This window comes from Cynocephalus volans, chromosome 14, assembly GCF_027409185.1.
Source record: "Cynocephalus volans isolate mCynVol1 chromosome 14, mCynVol1.pri, whole genome shotgun sequence".
NCBI lineage: Eukaryota > Metazoa > Chordata > Mammalia > Dermoptera > Cynocephalidae > Cynocephalus > Cynocephalus volans.
In genome coordinates, this window is record NC_084473.1 from 69,430,694 (window position 1) to 69,448,652 (window position 17,959).

Sequence of the window (17,959 nt, forward strand, 5' to 3'; positions counted from 1 at the left end):
GCAGCCTTGTCCACTGGGATATCCCTGATAACACAGGGTCATGCATAGTAAAAGTCCATGAATTCTCATGAAATGACTCCAGGAGCACTGTCTGGAGGAGTGTGAAAATGGAGCAGGACACTTTCTACCCTCTGAACAAACTGGAGTAGACTGCTAACTGCTCCCTTGTCCCTTGCCCTGGGCTGGCCAGTCCCCCTTCCGTTTTGCCCTCCCCCCCCACAGTCCTGGATGTCCCAAACTCACTTCTCCAGCATGGACATGACGATGGGGGGCAGCACCAGGATGGGCATAGGTAGGACCACTCGCGTCAGCGCTGTCTCCAGCAGGGCCTGAGGGCAAGTAGAGGCTGGGTGAGAGGGGCTCCCAGGTGGCAGAGGGTGGCAACCCCACCACGGGGCTCCAAGGTGTGTGTGCCACTGCTGAGCACATCTGGCTGAATGGAATTATTCATGGGATTGTTCACGAAGCCTTATTCCAAACAGAAAAAAGCCACCCCCGTCTTCTTACCACACACATTTGAAAAGAGCAGATTCCCATCACCTGCATGTGTGGGGGAGGGGCGGCGAGGCAGAAGCAGCCCCAGGAAGGGGTCTGTGCTCAGAAAGGTGCTGCGGGTGGCGGGGTGCAGCCTCCCCTGCCCAGGACGTGCAGGGGCTGGGAGAAGCATATGGAGGACTGGAGATGCTCTAAGAACAAAGCAGGTGCTGGAAAGACCAGAACAAACAGCTGGGCCTGTTGAGCCACGTGAGGCTCATGGTGCTGAGGGAGGACAGAGATTCTGGGATTCACTTTTTTCTTTTCATTCTTTCTTCCTTTTTTTTTTTTTTTTTTAATGACATCCATTAAAGACAAAGATTCAGAAGACCATGCATCCCTTGGCTCTGTAACAGTAACAAGAGACTGGCTTCATAAAGGAGCCATGCTTCTGCTGAGCGTCTACAGGGTTTGCATGAGGGGGTCTCTCTGGGGCCTTGTTCTGGGAGCCCCAGTGGGATTCCTGGGGGATGGGTTCACAATCCTGGGCACAGCTCAGTGGAAGTTCTGTGCTCTGATGGCCAAAGTAGGCGAGTTCCTTTAACCCCATGGGCTCCCAGTCCTCAGAGGAGGCTCCAGGAATGGCTCACTGTCCACAAATCCCTAGAGTCTTTCTCCAGACAGTAAGGAACCGAGTGAGGCAGGCTGAAGGAGCCTGGGCTACAGAAGAGCTTGGGTTTCCTTGTTCTATGACACTGGGAGGAGGGGTTGTCGTGGTTGCCTGCCCTCACAGGGGCTGGGGAAAAGGATGGGGTTGGGAAAGGAGGCTTGGGTCAGGTAGGAAACTGAGGTTAAATCCCATCAGATGAACATTTCTCAGGGCTGAACATTTCTCCCAGGAACATGGGCCCTTCATGATCAGCCTCAGGAAGACACGGGAGAGAGTCCCTCCAGTGTCCTGCATAAGCGTGGGAATGACAGGAGGGCCTAGACCCAGTGCTGGAGTAGAGGGTGCAGTGTTGGCAGGGCATCCCCAGCCCCTTGCCCCCACAAGCCTTGGATGGGCACTGGCTTGGAGAGGGCTCTTCCCAGATCAAGGACTTATCAAGGCGGCTTTATGGACAGGGGCAGGGTTCGGGCCCCATGTGGGAACTGATGAGGGACAGTGGCTGGAGCAGGGTGAATGCTCAGCTACCTCACTGCTGACCTGCTCCATTCCCACACTCAGAGGCCAGAGCCCAGGGCAGCAGGACAAGCCATGAAGGTGAAGGCTGGGAAGGCACAAGATGTACACATGGGCTGGAATTTTTTTTTAAATTACAAGTGCTAGAGTGGGCAGGACCAGTGAAACCAGAGGTTAAAGAAGGTCTTCTTGTAACAAAATATTCTCCAACCACCTGGTGGCCTCTGCAAGCCCGAAGTTCCTTGACCTCACCACACCCACTCCCTGGTGAGGTATCACCTGCAGACATGCCTATTAACCCAGAACCATACACTGCTCATCTCCCAGGCTTCCTCCTCTTACCCAAGAGGATGTGAAAGCCCAGGGAGGCAGGGCCCTGGGTCCCAGGGAGTGGGGAGAAAGTTCTGGGGAGTCTCCTCTGCCCTCACCAATTAACACCTCGTCTGGGTGAGGTGATCTGAGAAGCTGGGTCCTGAGGGGCTAGGACAAGAGATGCGGACGTTTCACAGCAGTGCTGGGAGGAGAGGCTGGAGAAGTGAGGGTCTGTCCAGTAGGACAGGCTTGGTCAGGGCCAGACCACATGGCCTGGGGCTCACACAGATGGGGACGTGGTGAGGGGGAGACTCATGAGGATGAGACCATGGGGCTGTGGGTATAAGCCCAAAGAATGAACAAATCATGGGAAAAACAACCCCCTCCCTGCTGCTGGCCTCCCCACCAGCCCCTGGGGACCCCAGGGCCACCCACATGTCTGGCTGCGATCTTGGAGGAGCCCACAAGGTTGCCATCAGCATCCAGGACGTCAATCCCTTCCTCTAGCTCCCCGTACCGCATCAGGACCACGTTGCAGATATTGGCACTGGCTGGAGAGAAAGGGGGTACAAGGAGCAGGTGTGAAGGGAGGAAGGCGTCCCACCTGGGGAGGGCGCTGGGCTCCTCCCTCCCGCAAGCCTCCCTCCCCAGAGCCACAAGGGTTCTGAGCCAATGCTGAGCCCGCGTTCAAATGCAGTGGGCGAAGGCGGGGGAAGGTGTGGTTCTGTTGCCCATCTGCCTATCAGCCTGGGGAGGGATGTGGGGGCCCTTGGGGACCTGGTGAGCAAAGGTGGAGACTACCCAGTGTTAGGGAGGAAACCGTTCAGGGCTTAGAGAGCGGCTGCCTAGCGAGGGTGCTGCTTTCTCTCTGGTGGGGCAGGCAGGCCAAGTGCATGCCTGTCTGGGAGGGCTCTTCGGCCTGAAGGCAGGTGCCCCACTGGGGCCTGATGTTCCACCATCAATGACTCCGTCCCTTGGGCTGCCCCATCCTCTTGAAATGCCAGTCCGCACATTCAGCCCCTCATGCCTCAGAGCGAATCCAGTTTCCAGATATTTGCTTCCCTGACAGCAGGTGCCAGAGCAGGCAGGAACCTCAGTGTTCACCCAGCACCACCCCCTCATCATATGGATGGAAAACTGAGGCTCAGAGAGGGTGTGACTTATCTGAGGTCACACAGCAAAGTGGGACAGTGTGGAAAGGCTACTGCGCCCAAGCCTCTGGGAACCCATCTGCCCATCAGCCTGGGGAGGGATGTGGGGGCCAGGCAGAGTAAAAGGCAGCCCCTCTGTGTTCTTGTTCCGATGACTGAGTTCCTTCCTTTGGCCATACCGGTTCCCCCCCAACCCCGCCCCTGTTTCAGCTGAGATCTTGAGGATTTAGGCTGAGGGGAGGGTTCTGGCTCCTTGATTAAGCACTGGGTGCTGAAGTCTGGGGGCCACCCGTCAGCTGGCAACTAGCACAGGGAGTGTCTTTCTGCTCCCCTGGCCTGGGACTCACATGGCTGGGCCTGGGCCCATGGCTGGGTGCGGGTGCTGACCTTGCCTGAACTCCTCCAGCTCTGCTTCAGGATGAAAGTGGGGGGACTTGGGGGTGGTAGGCGGGTGGGGAGTCGGGGGTGACAAATGAAGAGCCTGCCTGCTTCACTCCTCCCCCCAAAGCGCCTTGCTGTGTTTAAAGTTTTAATTTTTGCTAATTAATGTCAATTAATTTTGTATAATGAGTGTTTAATTTTGGGGAGTGTGTGAGCCTGGGAGCGACTGCAGTTCTGGGCTGTGAACGCTGATTAGCATCAACACCTGCTGCTTCCCCCTCCCTCCAGTGGGGGGGGCACCAGGGTTTGGGGAGCTGGAGGGCGGCAGGGCCGGGTGGGCAGGCAGAGTGGGAGGGAGACCACAGATGCTCCTGGTGCCCAAGCCAATGGCTGGGGAGCCGAGTGGCCAGGGTGCTCACAGCTGGGGACAGAGTTCTACAGGTGAGGGGTGGCCTGAGACTCCAGGAGGTCTGTAAGCCTCAGTCTCCTGTTTTAATAAAGTGGGGAGGTGGAAAAAACAGAGGGGAAGACCGAGAGGCTCTGCAGTCTTTGGAGAAAAAAAGCAGGAGCCCAGATAGAGTTCTAACATGTATTTAGAGCACATATGTCATCTTTGAGCATCTCTACTGTTTCCACACGACATGCAGCACAGTGGTAACCACGGCAGATCCTCTGCGGCTGCGACTCAGCCTTGAGCCCCTCCTGTCCTCACAGCAGGTGCACTCACCTGTCTTAAATAGTGGCTCTCAGCCAGAAGCGATTCTGTGAGACATTTGGCTATGTCTGGAGACATTTTTTATTATCACGATTTGGGGTGGGGATGGGGTTGCATCTAGTGAGTAGAGGCCGTGGACACTGCTAACTGCCCTACAGGGCACAGGACAGTCCCCACCACAAAGAATTATCCAGCCCAAAATGCCAGCAGTGCTGGCATTAGAAAGCTTTGTTTTAACCACAACCAGAATTAGGAAGGTGAATCTGAGGTAAAGGAGATTCAGAGCAGCAGGGAATGACCTGCAGGAGAGGTTGGGAGCGTGGGTTTGGAGCCATCTGGGTTTAGGTTCCAGTCCTGGCTCTGTATCGCTCCCTCCTTACCCCCAGCGGTCACCTCCTGCCAGTTCCAGGGTCCCCAGGACTCAGGCCCAGAAGAGCCTCCCAGGGTGGCCTTGGGAAGCCAGCACCCGGCCTCTGTGTTGGTGACACGCCCTCTAGTGGTGGCAGGGATGCTCTGCATCCCCCACGGCCCTGGGGCTGCTGGGCTCTTGGTTCCCAGGAGACCCAAGAAATCCCTTGGAGAAGATATCAGGATTTTCTCCCCTGAAAGGCATCAGTTCCCACACTCTGAGAACCCTTCTACCACACCACCACCAGCACTGTTCCAGGTAAGGTAAGGTTACGGGAACATGGTCCAGGGGATGAGCATCTCCTAAGGTCAGGGGCTACCGCCCCCACTTCAGCTTGGCTTCCTAGAGTATAAAAGAAAGGGCAGCATTTAGGGTCTCCACGTGATCTCTGGGCACTGGCTGAGCTCACATGGAATGTCAGCCTCTGCATAGCGCCCAGGTCAGGTCACAGGAAGCCAGGGAGAGCTGAAGCATCTCTAGACCCCACTTTGAGCATGTTTAGGGAAGACAAAATAAGACAAGGGATGTGGATTTGGAGGTGGTGGTGCACCAGCCCCAGGCTCATGGCAGAATCCTGCTTATTCTCCCCAATTTCCAAATGTGAAATGTTCAGATAGCAGGACAGAGCAGGACTTTGGTTCAAACACAAAACCACTTGAGACAAAAGGTGAAGCATGAAAGAAGTGAAAACCCAGACTCCTTCCCCTCAGACAGCCTCTCTAGGATGCTTTTGGGGGTGAAAATGACCTCTTCTCATCTGAGCTGACTGGATGGAAAAAAGACAGAGAAAACTCTAAGAGCCATCTCAAAATGATGGCAACCCCAGGCTCCTCCCGTGGAACAGCAAGGTGCTTACTGCCGACTCAGGCGGCACATGCCCTGTAATCTCTTCTGTTGGCTGTGTACTCTGGTTGCCTATTGAGCACTTGCTGTATGTACTGTGCTGATTAATGAAGTCTGTTACACTGACTTCATTTCCATGATCTCATCCAGAACTTTCAATTCTGCCGTACCCCTTTCAAACATTCCCTGGTCCCTCCCACCTCACTACTGTAAGTCCAGCTCCCAAGACAGGGAAACTAGGAGCCTAAACAAGTGAGAGAGAGAGAGCAAGTAATCATGGGCCATGGGTCTCCTTTCTAACACACCAGCAAGATCTATTATTGACAGTATCAGCAGGTTAATTAAGCAGTCTGTTAGTGATAATGTTAAGAAAGCTGGCACATTTTCAACTCAGATTGACACCATTCAAGACTCAAGCATAACTGATGTTGGAGCAGCAATGCTGGGCGATGTCATGGAATGAGAGAGAAAGATTGCTTCACGCTGATGGCAAGCTCAGTGTCAAGTCCTGAGGAAAATATGCTCTTGACTGCTGCAGATGTTCTCACATCTAACCCATTGCAATGCAAAATCATGCAGTTTGTGAACAGCTAATGAAGCACCCAGTGTAAAAGGGACAGTGTGGGGAAGAAGAAGGAGCAGTAGACAGAAAGATAAATGTGCAAGAAAGTTCTCAAAAAGAAGACACCAGGGGAGTTCGCCCTTCGAAAAAGCACAGAACAGGCAAGTAGATGCAGTATCCCAGTCCAACAACATACACACCCTTGGGGGAAATTTGGTGGCAAAGCAGCTGTATCAACTTGCAGGGAAAGTACCATTCAACACAGAGGTGGAGCAATGGGCTATTGATTTGGGGGGAATAAAATACCGTAACTCCTCAATTCTAAGATGCATTTTTCCAAATTTTAATGTTTTAAAAATCATGATATAAGTCACAATGGATGTTGTAAGGGAATGGGGGGGGTAACCTTACCTGCTACTCAACACAATTGCCTGTGCATGTGTGAACTTAGCAATGTGGAGAGGTATCTGTTCATTCAGGCATCACCTCAGCTGACCACAGCAATCCATACAGAATTTGAACTTAAACTTAGATTCCTAATTGTTGCCTAAAACATCTTTTTAAAACTTACACTATAATGGAGCACGGACATGAAAAGTTATTGTACATGCAGAAGATCGTCTGCCAGATAACAGGCAATGCAATTAAAGGCAGTAGAAATTGCCAAACCATAGATAGCTACCCTAAAGAAATGCTTGCCCATATGCACAAAGAGACATTTACAAGGATGTTAATTATAGCACTGTTTGTAAGAGCAAATAATTAGAAACAACCTAAATGTCCACCATTAGGGAACTCACATGGGAAGATCTCCAAAACAAATTGTTATGAGAAAAAATTACTGAGTATGTACATAATGATTTACTGTATGTAAAACTCTGTAATTGGTATACACACATATATGTGTGCATAAATCCCAGGTGACAGTCTGGAAGGTTCATACCTCACAGAGTGCTTCCCTTGGGGAGGGCAACTCAATTTGAGAATTAGGGGTTGCTCAAAGACTTCTACTTTCTTACACTAAATTTTTCTATATTATTTGAATTTTTACAATGAGAATATAATCAGGCGCTACTTACCTAAAAAGTTAAAAAGAAATTACCAAACTTCTTGAAGAAGATTATACAAATTTTAAAGCCAGCAGGGATTGGCATAATTTATTCATGAGTTCCACACTTAGGTATCTATATGTCAGAAACTTCCTAAAGAAGCTCATTAATTTCAGGAATATTTTTTCCTTCAAGGAAAGAAAATAGTGAAACCCAAAGTGTAACCAAAGAGGAAATGCAGACAAAAATTCCCAATATTCTTTTATATGTTTTGAAATTATACTCGTACTGTCAGTCTTAAAGGGGCTACCAGATCAACATTAGAAAGAGAAACTACAAAAAGCTGTGGTGGCCATGATGCTGCATTTAATAACCAATATCCAAAAGAGAATTAGAAAATGTGAAGAAGGCTCGGACTACAACTCTGTGGTACTGAAGAAAGCAAATGTGTAAGTGATGCTTGTTAATTCCTTCCAATGAACATTAATTATAGTTCTCTCCTCTTCTGAAAGGCTGCTATATTAATACCTCTTATAACTGAGGCCTCTTAGAAGTATGGCATTTAAGATCTACTTATAAACCATATTATAAGAAATGAGAAACAGGGAAAATACATTCATTATATATAAAAAAGGGCGACTAATATCAATCTATGAAGAGTTGTGGTGACTAACTCGCAACAGCTCTTTTATTTCCAAAAGATTAGTCCAAACTAATAGTAATAAATCTGCCCCTTGCCAGTGATTGGTGTAGGAAGGGACATGTGACCCAAACCTAGCCAATGAGGGATGTCTGCTGGGGACTTCTGGGAAAGGCCTCCTCCCACCTAAGGAGGCATGGCAGGCAGACAGAGCCCTAGTCGTCTGGACACTCTTGGGTCTGGATGTGCTGCTTGGAATTGCTGCATCCATCTTACAACCATGAATGGAGCTGGGAAGCTGGCTGAGCAGTTAGAAGTCAGAGCCCTGGATGCCTCATCTGGGACTCACCCTTTGAAAAGTAATAAATTCCTTTATTATTGAAGCCAGTTTGAGTTAAGGGTATCCGCTAATTTCAGCCAAAAAAAAAAAAAAAATCCATAAAACGTATAAAGAGCTTTAAAAATTATTAATAAAAAGATAGTGATCAAAACCACAGAAAAATATGAGTAGGAAATTCATAAAATGTTTTTTAAAACCCAATAAATATTAACTCAATCTTACCAATACTCTAAGATAGATCTCTGAATCTAGGAGAAAAATCAATTTGGAGAAGATCTTTATATGTTTCAGAGACTAATCCTCATTGGTTAAATGGCCTATAAACACCTATTTCCAACCTGTGGCTTGTTTTTCTCACCCTGGTGACAGTGTCTTCTGTCATATAGTTTAATATGTAGTCAAATAAGCAATCCTTTCCTTTCTGATAAATACTTTTTGTGTCATTAAGGAATTCTACCCTATTCCAATGTTCATCTATATTTTCTTCCAAAAGTTTTACAATTTTACTTTTCACATCTATGTCTTTAATGTGTCTGGAATATATTTTGTGTATGGTATACAACAGGGATTTCCTCATTCTGTCTTCTATTTGGAAACCCAAATGCCCCATAATGTTAAGAAAAGATTCCCAACTATCCTGAGAATTGGAAAAATGCAAATTAAAATGAGAAATGAACCATTTCAGGTGGACAAAAATTTAAAAGATTGATAATATCAAATGTTGAAGAGGTGCTGAAGAAGTTGTAGGGAAACAAAAATTTATACCCTGCAGGTGGAGTAAAGGCAGTATGCCCATTGGGCAATATCTAGTAAAGGTAAAAATGTGCATATTCTCTAACGTGCTCATTTTGTTCTAGGTATACACCCTAGCTCAGTGATTCTTTACACTGGCTGCACAACTAAAACCAAATCTGAGGTAAGGCCAGATCTGTTTGTTTTTTGCTTTTTTTTTTGAACTTCCCAGGTGGTTGTGATACAGATGAAGGTTTGAAAACCCCTGCCCAGGAGAAACTCTAATTCATGTGCACATGGACGCAGGTACGAGGTTGTTGACAGTAGGACAGTGTATAATAAATAACGAGAAACTGGAAACAAGCTAAATGTCCCACACAGTCCCTACAGCAGCTGAAATGAATGTATATGTGTTAACCTGGAGAAATCTCAAAACCTCAATCAAAAGCAAGTTTCACAGCGATACATGTACAGTATGATACAGATAAGGTAAGTTTTAAAAAATACATAAATAACACAATTGATGGTCTATGGTATATACTCATATGATAAAATATAAACACCTAAATGGGGAGGATATGCTGACTCCAGGTTAGTGGCTTTCCCAAGGGAGAAGAGACCAGAATCAAGCACAAAGGGCTTTGAGTGGATCTAACCTGCTATTTCTCTGTTTCCTCAATTTTCTATGTGTTTGAAATATTTAATAATTCTTAAAAAATAGCCATGGAATGAACTATTGTGGCTGTTAAAAAGGATATTAGAATTTTATGACTGCCATGGAAAGACGTCCAAAATTTATTATGAGGTTAAGAAGCAGTTGACAGAGTAGTATGCATTTGTGATCCCATTTGTATTAAGTTATATTTATATGGGCATATTTCTACTATATAGAGATATAATAAATAGGCAGTGATTCATATACTTTTAGCTGCATACTTGAGTTTGAAGGGATATACACGAAACATCTCTGGGGAGAGAAGCAGTATTGTTTAATTTTATACAACAATTATGTATCATCATTTTAAAAATAGCTATTTTAATTAAACAAACAAAAAAACAAAGCATTCTAGTAGCAACTATGAGACTTGAGCAGCCATCATGTCTCCCAATGGACATTGGACAAAGTACTCCCAGACTCTACTTCCCCATCTGCAAGGAGAGGAAGGTAACATTGCCCTTTCCTCTCTCCTCTTTCTCATCTTCTCTCACCTCTCTTCTTCCCTTCCGCTATTTTGTAGGCAACACAGTAAATGATTTAAATCATGTAAAAGAGTAAACAATAAATAAAAAGTAAGTCTCCTCCCCAATAAGTCTCTGGCTCTTAGCTTTACCCTCTGCCCAGAGGCAACTGCTGTAGCCAAGTTCTCATGTCCCTGCCAGAGATGGTCTGTGCATTAAAAGTGTACCTGTATGTACATCACCACCTTCCTACACATACACACAGAGCAGAATACAGCCCCTCTGCCTTTAAAGGAGTGATGATTATCAAGTGAAGACATATACCCTAATGTTTGCTTGATTTCACAGTATTCCCCATTATCCCACCTGAGAGGCAGTGCAAAACGGCATAGATTTTCTATTAAATAGCTTGAGAATTGGGGAGACTTTCATAACCCATACTGAAGTGTCACCAACTCAGGACTGGGAATTTCTGGACTGAAAAATCAACCTCTAAATCTGGTGTAGGCTGACTCCGAAGTTCGGAATCTCTTAATGTAAGATTCCTGCTAAAACACTCATCTCCTGAAAAGCTCCCTTTATCACAGCTGCTCCCTAGCTTGAGCTTCCTCTGTGGTCTCCAGTGAGTATAAGACAAAGCTCAGACCCTAAGCTAATATTCGAGACCTTCACATGTCCTCTACCCTTCCTCAGCAGGCAAGCCCACCCGGACCAGGCCCCTGCTGCCTCCTGCATTCCTAACCTTTCCCCGCTTCCTTATGCTTTCCCATTTTCTCTACCTTCTGGATTTTAGGAACTATAAAACCTCTGAATTGGAAGGCCATTCATTCATGAAGCATTTATTGAGCACCTACTGTATGCCAGGTCCTGAGCAAGCTGCCCAGAAATAGTGACTTGGTCATGTATTAGTACCTTTTGCTGCTTTTTGGGCCAGTCTGCTAATCAGACACTTATCTAAAACCCAGGGGTCAGGCAGCTCATTCCAATAACAGACTGTTAGTTCTTCAGAAGATCCTGCTACTCTTGTTGAACTCCCACTTATCAGAGCCATTTTGATGTGTGGAACCCAGAATTAAAGAGACTCCTTTGTTCTGGGCATTCTATCTTTAGTAATGCAGCCAAAGTCTGAGTGAGTGTCATCAGAGTCACACACTGCACCATGGACCTATTCTGAGCATACAGCCCACAAAATCCCCAGGTCTTTGTCCTGAGTACTTTGACCAAGTCAGGTCCTTGCACCCTTACACTTGTGCAAACAGCAAGCTTTACATCAAGCCTTGTGAGATCTCATTGGCCCGCTTCTACAGATCTTTTTAAATCCTGGTGCTCTTGCCCGTGAACTCACAATACCTGCCAGGTTGGTGTCCGTGTTTCCATCCAAGGCAGTCATAAAATAACCCAAGGGGATGAGACTGAAGACAGAGCCCTAGGACTCACCACTAGAGACTTCCCTCTAGCTGACTAAGAGCCACTGCCCTGTCCTCCTGGAACCTCATACACACTAGGGACTCAGGCCAGTTTTGAGGTTGCCCCTGATGCTGGCACCCAGCCCAGCCCACCCATCCTTCCAGAAGCTCTGATGAGAACTTCCTTGCATGGCTCCTCAAAATCCATATCCCTTTGCCCACACATTCCTTTGACAGCGTGTTCTAATGATCTCTCCACCGCCCTTTTTAAGAAAACCAACACCCTCTCCCTAAATAATTCAATTAATATTAGATTCCTAAAATCTTGGATGTGTTGGGAGGTAATTTAAAGATAATTTCTAATGGCTTTCATCTTCTATAAAACTGTGTTGCAATTATCACTGGAACTTTTGTTTTCTGTGCCATTGTGAGCATTTGACCACCTCATGTCCCCAAGTAACAAGTTCCTGAATGGCAAGAATGCATGTTCTGTGGTTCTTGGCACCCCTGGCTAGGGCAGGTAGAGGAGTGGAGCTGGAAGAGGACTAACATTTACTGAGTGCTCATGACGTGCTGGGAGATGGACGTGTTTGGTCCCCACGGGAACTCTGCAGAGCTATACTGGTGCTCCCGTTCTATAGACAGAGCGACCACAGCCCAGAGAGGCTGGACAGCACACCCATGATGACCTGGCAAGTGATGGGCCCACTGGTCATCCCCCCAGACCTGCCAACTGACAGAGTGGATGACACTGGTGGTAAAAACTTATGTAAGAAAACAGAACACTCAAAGACTATTTTTAAAAATGAAAAAAAAATCCAGAATAAATGTCCAGGTAGCTACTGAAGCTGGTCACCAATATCATCAGGGTGGGGTCCACTGCAAGTGCCCGATCTCAAGCCTTCTGTGCCCGAGCACTCATTTGATCACTGCCTGAGCACCGACTGTGCACCAAGCACAGAGGGGGACTGGGGCCAGTGATGAATGAGGTGTAGCCCCTGTCTTGGGGCACTTACAGTCTGACAGGCAGACTGGGAAACAAAATGGGCAGGCCCTAGATAGACACAGGCACAAAAAAGGAGCTGCAGTCTAACCCTGACTGGGACTACCAGGGAGGGCTTCCTGGAGGAGATGGTGTCTGAGCCAAGTCAGGAGGCCTGGCAGCCAAGGGAAGGCAGAGGGTGGGGCTGAGGTTGTGGGGAGAGCATGCATCCAGGCAGGCAGGGCCACGTGCCAAGGCCTGTGCCAAGCCGAGGGGCAGGAGAGGAGGCTTACACGATTCACCACCGCTGCAGTGGGTTGCGGGCAGGGCAATGCAGGAGCAGGTCAAGGAGGGAACTCGAGGCCTCCAGAGGCACCTGAAGGGCCAGGGATGCCACGTGAAGCACCATCAACCTCGATAGAGAAAGTGCATGTCACAGGGTACTCTGCTCCCGGGTGACAAGGGATGGAGGAGCAGCAGGCCTGGGAAGCTGTGCTCTGACCTGGGGCAGGAGCTCAGGGCAGGCTCGGGCAGCACTGCCACGGCACCTCGTGAACAAGGGAAGCAGGGGTATGAAGGGGGGATACATGACATGAAGACCCATGTGGCCTGGGGTGAAGGGAGCATAGACACGGGGGGGCAGGTATGTGGCACCTTGGGTGTGAATGGACAAAAGACCTTTTTCCAAAGGCTGCCAGGACACCCTGAGCAATGGACTCACTGGGAGTATAGATATTTTCTCATGATGATGAAATACACTGTGACATTTAACATGAGCGACTGCTGGGGACGGCACATAAAGGAGTCACTTCCCAGCAGAGGGTGCTCAGGCTGACATTTCCAGTACTTGTAGGAAGGCTCTTGTCCTATGGAAGGAGTCTTGGCTGGCTGGTGCTGAGGCTCAGGCTACCCCCAGTGGGAGCTCAGGGCCCTGGTGGGGGAATGTTGACGCTCACTGCTTGTTCCCTGCTCCGTGTGGACGCAGCCAGGCAGCTTGGGGGTGACCTTCAGGGCTTTGTGCCCTCCCCTCTACACACATACACAGAGCCAGGGGGGCCAGCTTTATAGACGTGCTTGCTGAGGTGACACCTGTGGTCTTTCTCCTCTCCAAAGCTCCTGCCCCATCCATTCCTGACAAGGTGTGTCTATTCCTCCAGCCAGTTCTCTCTGGTGGGACCTGGAACCTACCCCCCCCACCCTTTGCTGGTAACTCCTCACAGTACCCCCTCCCCAAGGCCACAAGAAGGCTGTCTGTGGGGCCTGCACCCCCTAGAATGGACTCTGCTCACGGAAGCTGGTGGCTGGACATAGGTGTGTGTACTTTTCCGATGCCTCCTCTACTAACCTTTAATTACACTGTTTGCCTAGCTTCCCAAACCATTAACTTCCACCCCACAGCAACCACACGTCAATTAATGGAGGGCCTGCTCTAAGCTCGAGCTCCTGAACACAATTAAGCGTGACAGTCCACAAATAAGAAAGAACTAGAGAATTAATTAAGGTCTAAACAAATTAATTAACAGTCTCCAATCGATTCCGATGCCAGCACACATGCTCCTGGGCTCACCGTCTTTCCTACCATCTCTATGTATAAATAGAAACTGAGATACCCACATGATTGCTGTTCTAGACCAGGGCCACGGTTCGGCTCTGAAAACACCTTGGGGGAGAAAAATGGCTGCAGTGAGCATCCCAGGCCTCTCCACGACCTCAGCACACACACGTGCACACACATGTCACGCACACACACCCCCGCACACAGACATGAACATACACCCCTGGCTGAAAAACCAGGAGTGAACTTAAAGGCGAGTTCTCCATGCAGGACACTGAGTTGCCCCAGCTGCCTCTGGACCGCATCCCTCAGTTTCTCAGCTACAGGGGGTGAGGGGTCACCCAAGTGGGTCTGAAATAGCCCCGGGCTGGGCCTGGGTGGCCTGGGCTTTGGCCAGCTCAGTATAACTTTCAGCAAATCTGAAATTGTTGACTTTTCTGTAAAATAGGGATGGCAGGCTCTGCCTTAGGGCCCTCCCAGCACAGAATGAGGAGAATTGAGGGGAAGTAAGTCCTGCTAGGGGTTGAGAGCTGTGTAGCCCCTGGCAGTGCTGGGCTCTGCAAACCCCGGAAGGCCTGCAGTGACTGTCAAGGAGGTCTGAACGGGAAGTGGCTGAGGTGGGGTCTTGTCAGAGGTCTTACTTCCAGATGGGAGACAGTGGGCAGAGAGGGGCAGGAGTTAGGTGTGGGGACCAGGCGTCCTGCGCCTAGTGTCTCGGGCCTCTCTCTCAGGCAGCATGTGGAACCAGAGATGAGACATCTCCTCCCGCCTCCCAGACTTCCGGCTGGAGCAGGAGCCCCAGGAGGAGCAGGGTGGAGCAGTGGGCAGAAGCAACTGACTCCTACAGCCTCCCTGTCCCCAGCGCTTGGGCTCCCAGCCTGCCTAGGAGGGAGGGAGAGGGGATGTGGCCTCTGACGTGTCCTCACAGCTTGGTGAGTCCCCATCGTACCAGCAGCCTGAAGGGGCAAAAGACCCTCTACAAGATGAAGCTCGTGCTGAGCAAGCTTCTTGGTAGCCTTTAACGGTGGGGCAGCCTAACCCACCTCAGAAAGTAGGGTGAACACTGGGCAGGACCCAGGCCCAGCCAGCATGCAAGGCTTAGAGATGCTCTGTCCCAGCCAAGGGTGCCTGGGGATGAGGTGGAGGGAGGCCAAGTGCAGGGACTGCATGGTGGCCTCTAAGCCACCAGTAGGTGATGGCCACGCCTATTCATCTCACACACCACTGGGTCAGCAGTGACTAGGGGAGTTGGCAAGGGCCCATTTGCAGATGGGACTGGGATGGACACGGGGCCAGAGGGAAGGAAGCCTGTGTTGGGGGGAGGAGAGACTGGGGTTGGGGGCGGAAGGCAGCCAGGCTCAAGGAAGAAGCCAGAAATTGTCTGCTTCTCTCAGGATCACAGCAAGCTAGGACAATCAGGGCTGCAAACCACCGACTGTGCAACCTGTGCAACTGGCCAAGGATACACAGAAGACCTCCAACAGTGGCTGGACCTGTGTGAGGAGGCTGAAGGCTCCTTCTCAACAAGAAGATGCTCGAAGAGGGACATGTCAGAAAGCAGGGATCTCAGACCAAAAGCAGGGATCCCCCTCCCACAGGAGTCCCAGAGAGGTTAAGACTACCCCAAGGTCACACACCAAGATGGCTGGCAGGGCTGGAATGGGCCCCTGGCAAAGTTCTTATCAGAAGCTTGGCTCCAAGACAGATTACATCTAGGCGAGTCCCAGATCCAGTCCAGTGCAGCTGAGAGCTGCCCCCTTCTCGGGCTGCTTCTCACCCTCCAGTCCAGGAACACCAGTTGGGCAGCCGTGTTTGCTCAATTAGGCCCCTTAACAAAGTCAGATCTAAAGAGTTATTCCATTAATGGCCCACAACAGAAATAGGTGAGTTAATTAAAAGTGTGGAGTTGCTATAGCAATTATCTAGGTTGGCCAAGGCTCAGCCGGGTGGTTGGTTCTGGGAGTTCATTAGCCTCTGGGCCATCAAGGAGGTGGGGCTGCCCAGTAATGATCTCCCACCTCTTCATGGGGGCTTTTCAGATGCGTTAAAGCACTTGGCTCTCAGTGGAACCTAGTCTGAGGCCTCATTTTCTCCTCCTGGAGCTCTGGACTATAGGAATGTGGGTACTGGAGCCCACATCTTACAAATGGGGAAGCTGAGCCCTGGAGGTGAAGGATGGGGTCAGGACCATGAGCCTGGGTTTGACTCCTGACTCTTCATACTGAGCCTTGGCACCAGGGAGGTCGGGGAACCTCAGGCCCGTCCTGGGCTTGCCTGTGTCTCTGTCCTCTGGCACGGATGAGCAACTCTGGTGTTATGATTCCAGCACTTGCTTATACATACTTCTCTTTCGACAACAAATCATGAACTGCCTGTGCTGCTGTCAGTGTTATTTCTTTTTAATTGAAAAAAAAAATGTTCCACTATTTTGTCCATCTCTCCAAACAAGGCTTAGGCTTCTTAAGAGCCAGGCCGGGCTTTGTGGCATCCAGGCCTGGGCCCTGGGACATCCATCATGAGCTCATAGACTCCAAGTTCAGCAAGGACTCTGCTGAGGGCAGGAGAAATCCCCTTCACATTCACATGCACCCACATCACCTGCACATGGGCAAAGGCCTCCAAACCCTGGAGGGCCACAATACCCAAAGGCTTGAAATCTAGACTAGCAAAGCTTCAAACCTTCTTCTGTGCCAGGAACCCCTCTGACAGTCTGGTGAGGCCCATGTACCCCTTTCAAAATAATGTTTCTGAATGCAGAAAACAAAATACATAAGATCACAAAGGGATTATATTGAAATAAGTTATCAAAATATCTTTTAAATTATGATACAGTAATAGCTGTGCTTAACTAATGAATTAAAAAACAAGATCTATCAATCAATGTATTAAATATGATAATTTGAATTAGTGTTGAGCATAAATGATATTTTAAGATCTCTGTAACAACTGTAATGTGACATGAAAATATCTGTGATTACTAATGGTGACATAGTTCCAGGTCCTGCTTCTTACTGTGGTTTGCAGCCTACATTCATAATGGAAGGAAATGTTAAATTACAGTTGGAGGTTAGTGTAAATATTCCCCCTCCCCCAAGTTCACAGGATCCACTGCATTCTGTCTACTGACCCTTTGAGGGTCTGAGGACCCTAGGTTAAGAACTTTTGTGCTAAAAGCAGAATCCCAGGCATGGAGCTGCTCAGTGAGGCCCCTCATCCTGTCTTCTTTCTATGCGTTCTGTTCCAGTTCCCCCAGCTGGGAGCCCTGTCCCCCAAGAGAATCAGGAGAGACGTGGAAGTGCCCTCCAGCTCCCTGGGAGCCCTGCAGTCACCCACGCCCATGCATGGAACATGCAGCTCTTACCTACAGCAGGGAACGGCACAAATCTCTGGACAAGAAGGCGGGTGGCTGGGGTGAACTTGTTGGCTTTCTGAACCAGGACATTAAGGCCCACCTTAGAAAGAAAACAAACAAACAGAAAAAGTGAATGATGTTGCAGTGGCTTGTGGGAGGAAAGGACAGAACTGGAGGAAGAGCAGAGAGTGAGGACTGTCATCTCCCCCCAGACCTCTAATCCTCCGTGTCACCTGATGTTGAAAAGCTCCAGTCTGGCTATTTAATGTCCCACTGCCTGGTCATCCCAGTTAACCAGCCCGTGAGAAGGAGGGAGAGAGGTAAAGCATCAGTACCACACACACATGCATACATGCACACACACACGTGCACACACACACATGAACACACACACGCATACACTCTGGGGAGGGGGAAGGGATGGGATGGTGGGGTGGCTGCTGCTAGAAGGATACAGAATTTGCAAATAAATGAAATGTAAGAACCCCTCATTCCCACCCCTGCCTCTAAACGACCACCTTTCTGAGGCTCCACAGTGGGCCGAGAGATGAGCCTGGACACACCACGAGGGCTCGGGAGAAGGAGACTCACGTACCTGCCCACAGGTGACTGCGGGGCTAAGCAGAGTAGCTCAGAGCAGGACAGAGGGTGCAATGTTACCTCTTTTCACAGATTAGAGACAGGTTCAGGAGGT

General features: G+C 49.2%; 1 protein-coding gene across 5 annotated transcripts in view; it reads right to left on the bottom strand.

Annotated features, from left to right (window-relative positions):
* The window catches only part of SFXN5 (sideroflexin 5), a 117,392-nt gene that overhangs the window by 25,009 nt on the left and 74,424 nt on the right, over positions 1-17,959 (bottom strand). For 3 of the 5 annotated variants that reach the window (XR_010021674.1, XM_063078513.1, XM_063078514.1), the window contains exons 10-12: positions 17,275-17,365; positions 2,405-2,520; positions 244-329 (exon numbers count right to left, since the gene is read on the bottom strand). Coding sequence is in view for 4 of the 5 variants with exons in the window: in XM_063078513.1 (XP_062934583.1) it covers positions 244-329; positions 2,405-2,520; positions 17,275-17,365 (293 nt within the window). In the remaining variant the exon portion in view is untranslated. The remainder of the gene's footprint in view (positions 1-243; positions 330-2,404; positions 2,521-17,274; positions 17,366-17,959) is intronic. The other 2 variants (XM_063078516.1, XM_063078515.1) reach the window with 2 other exon arrangements.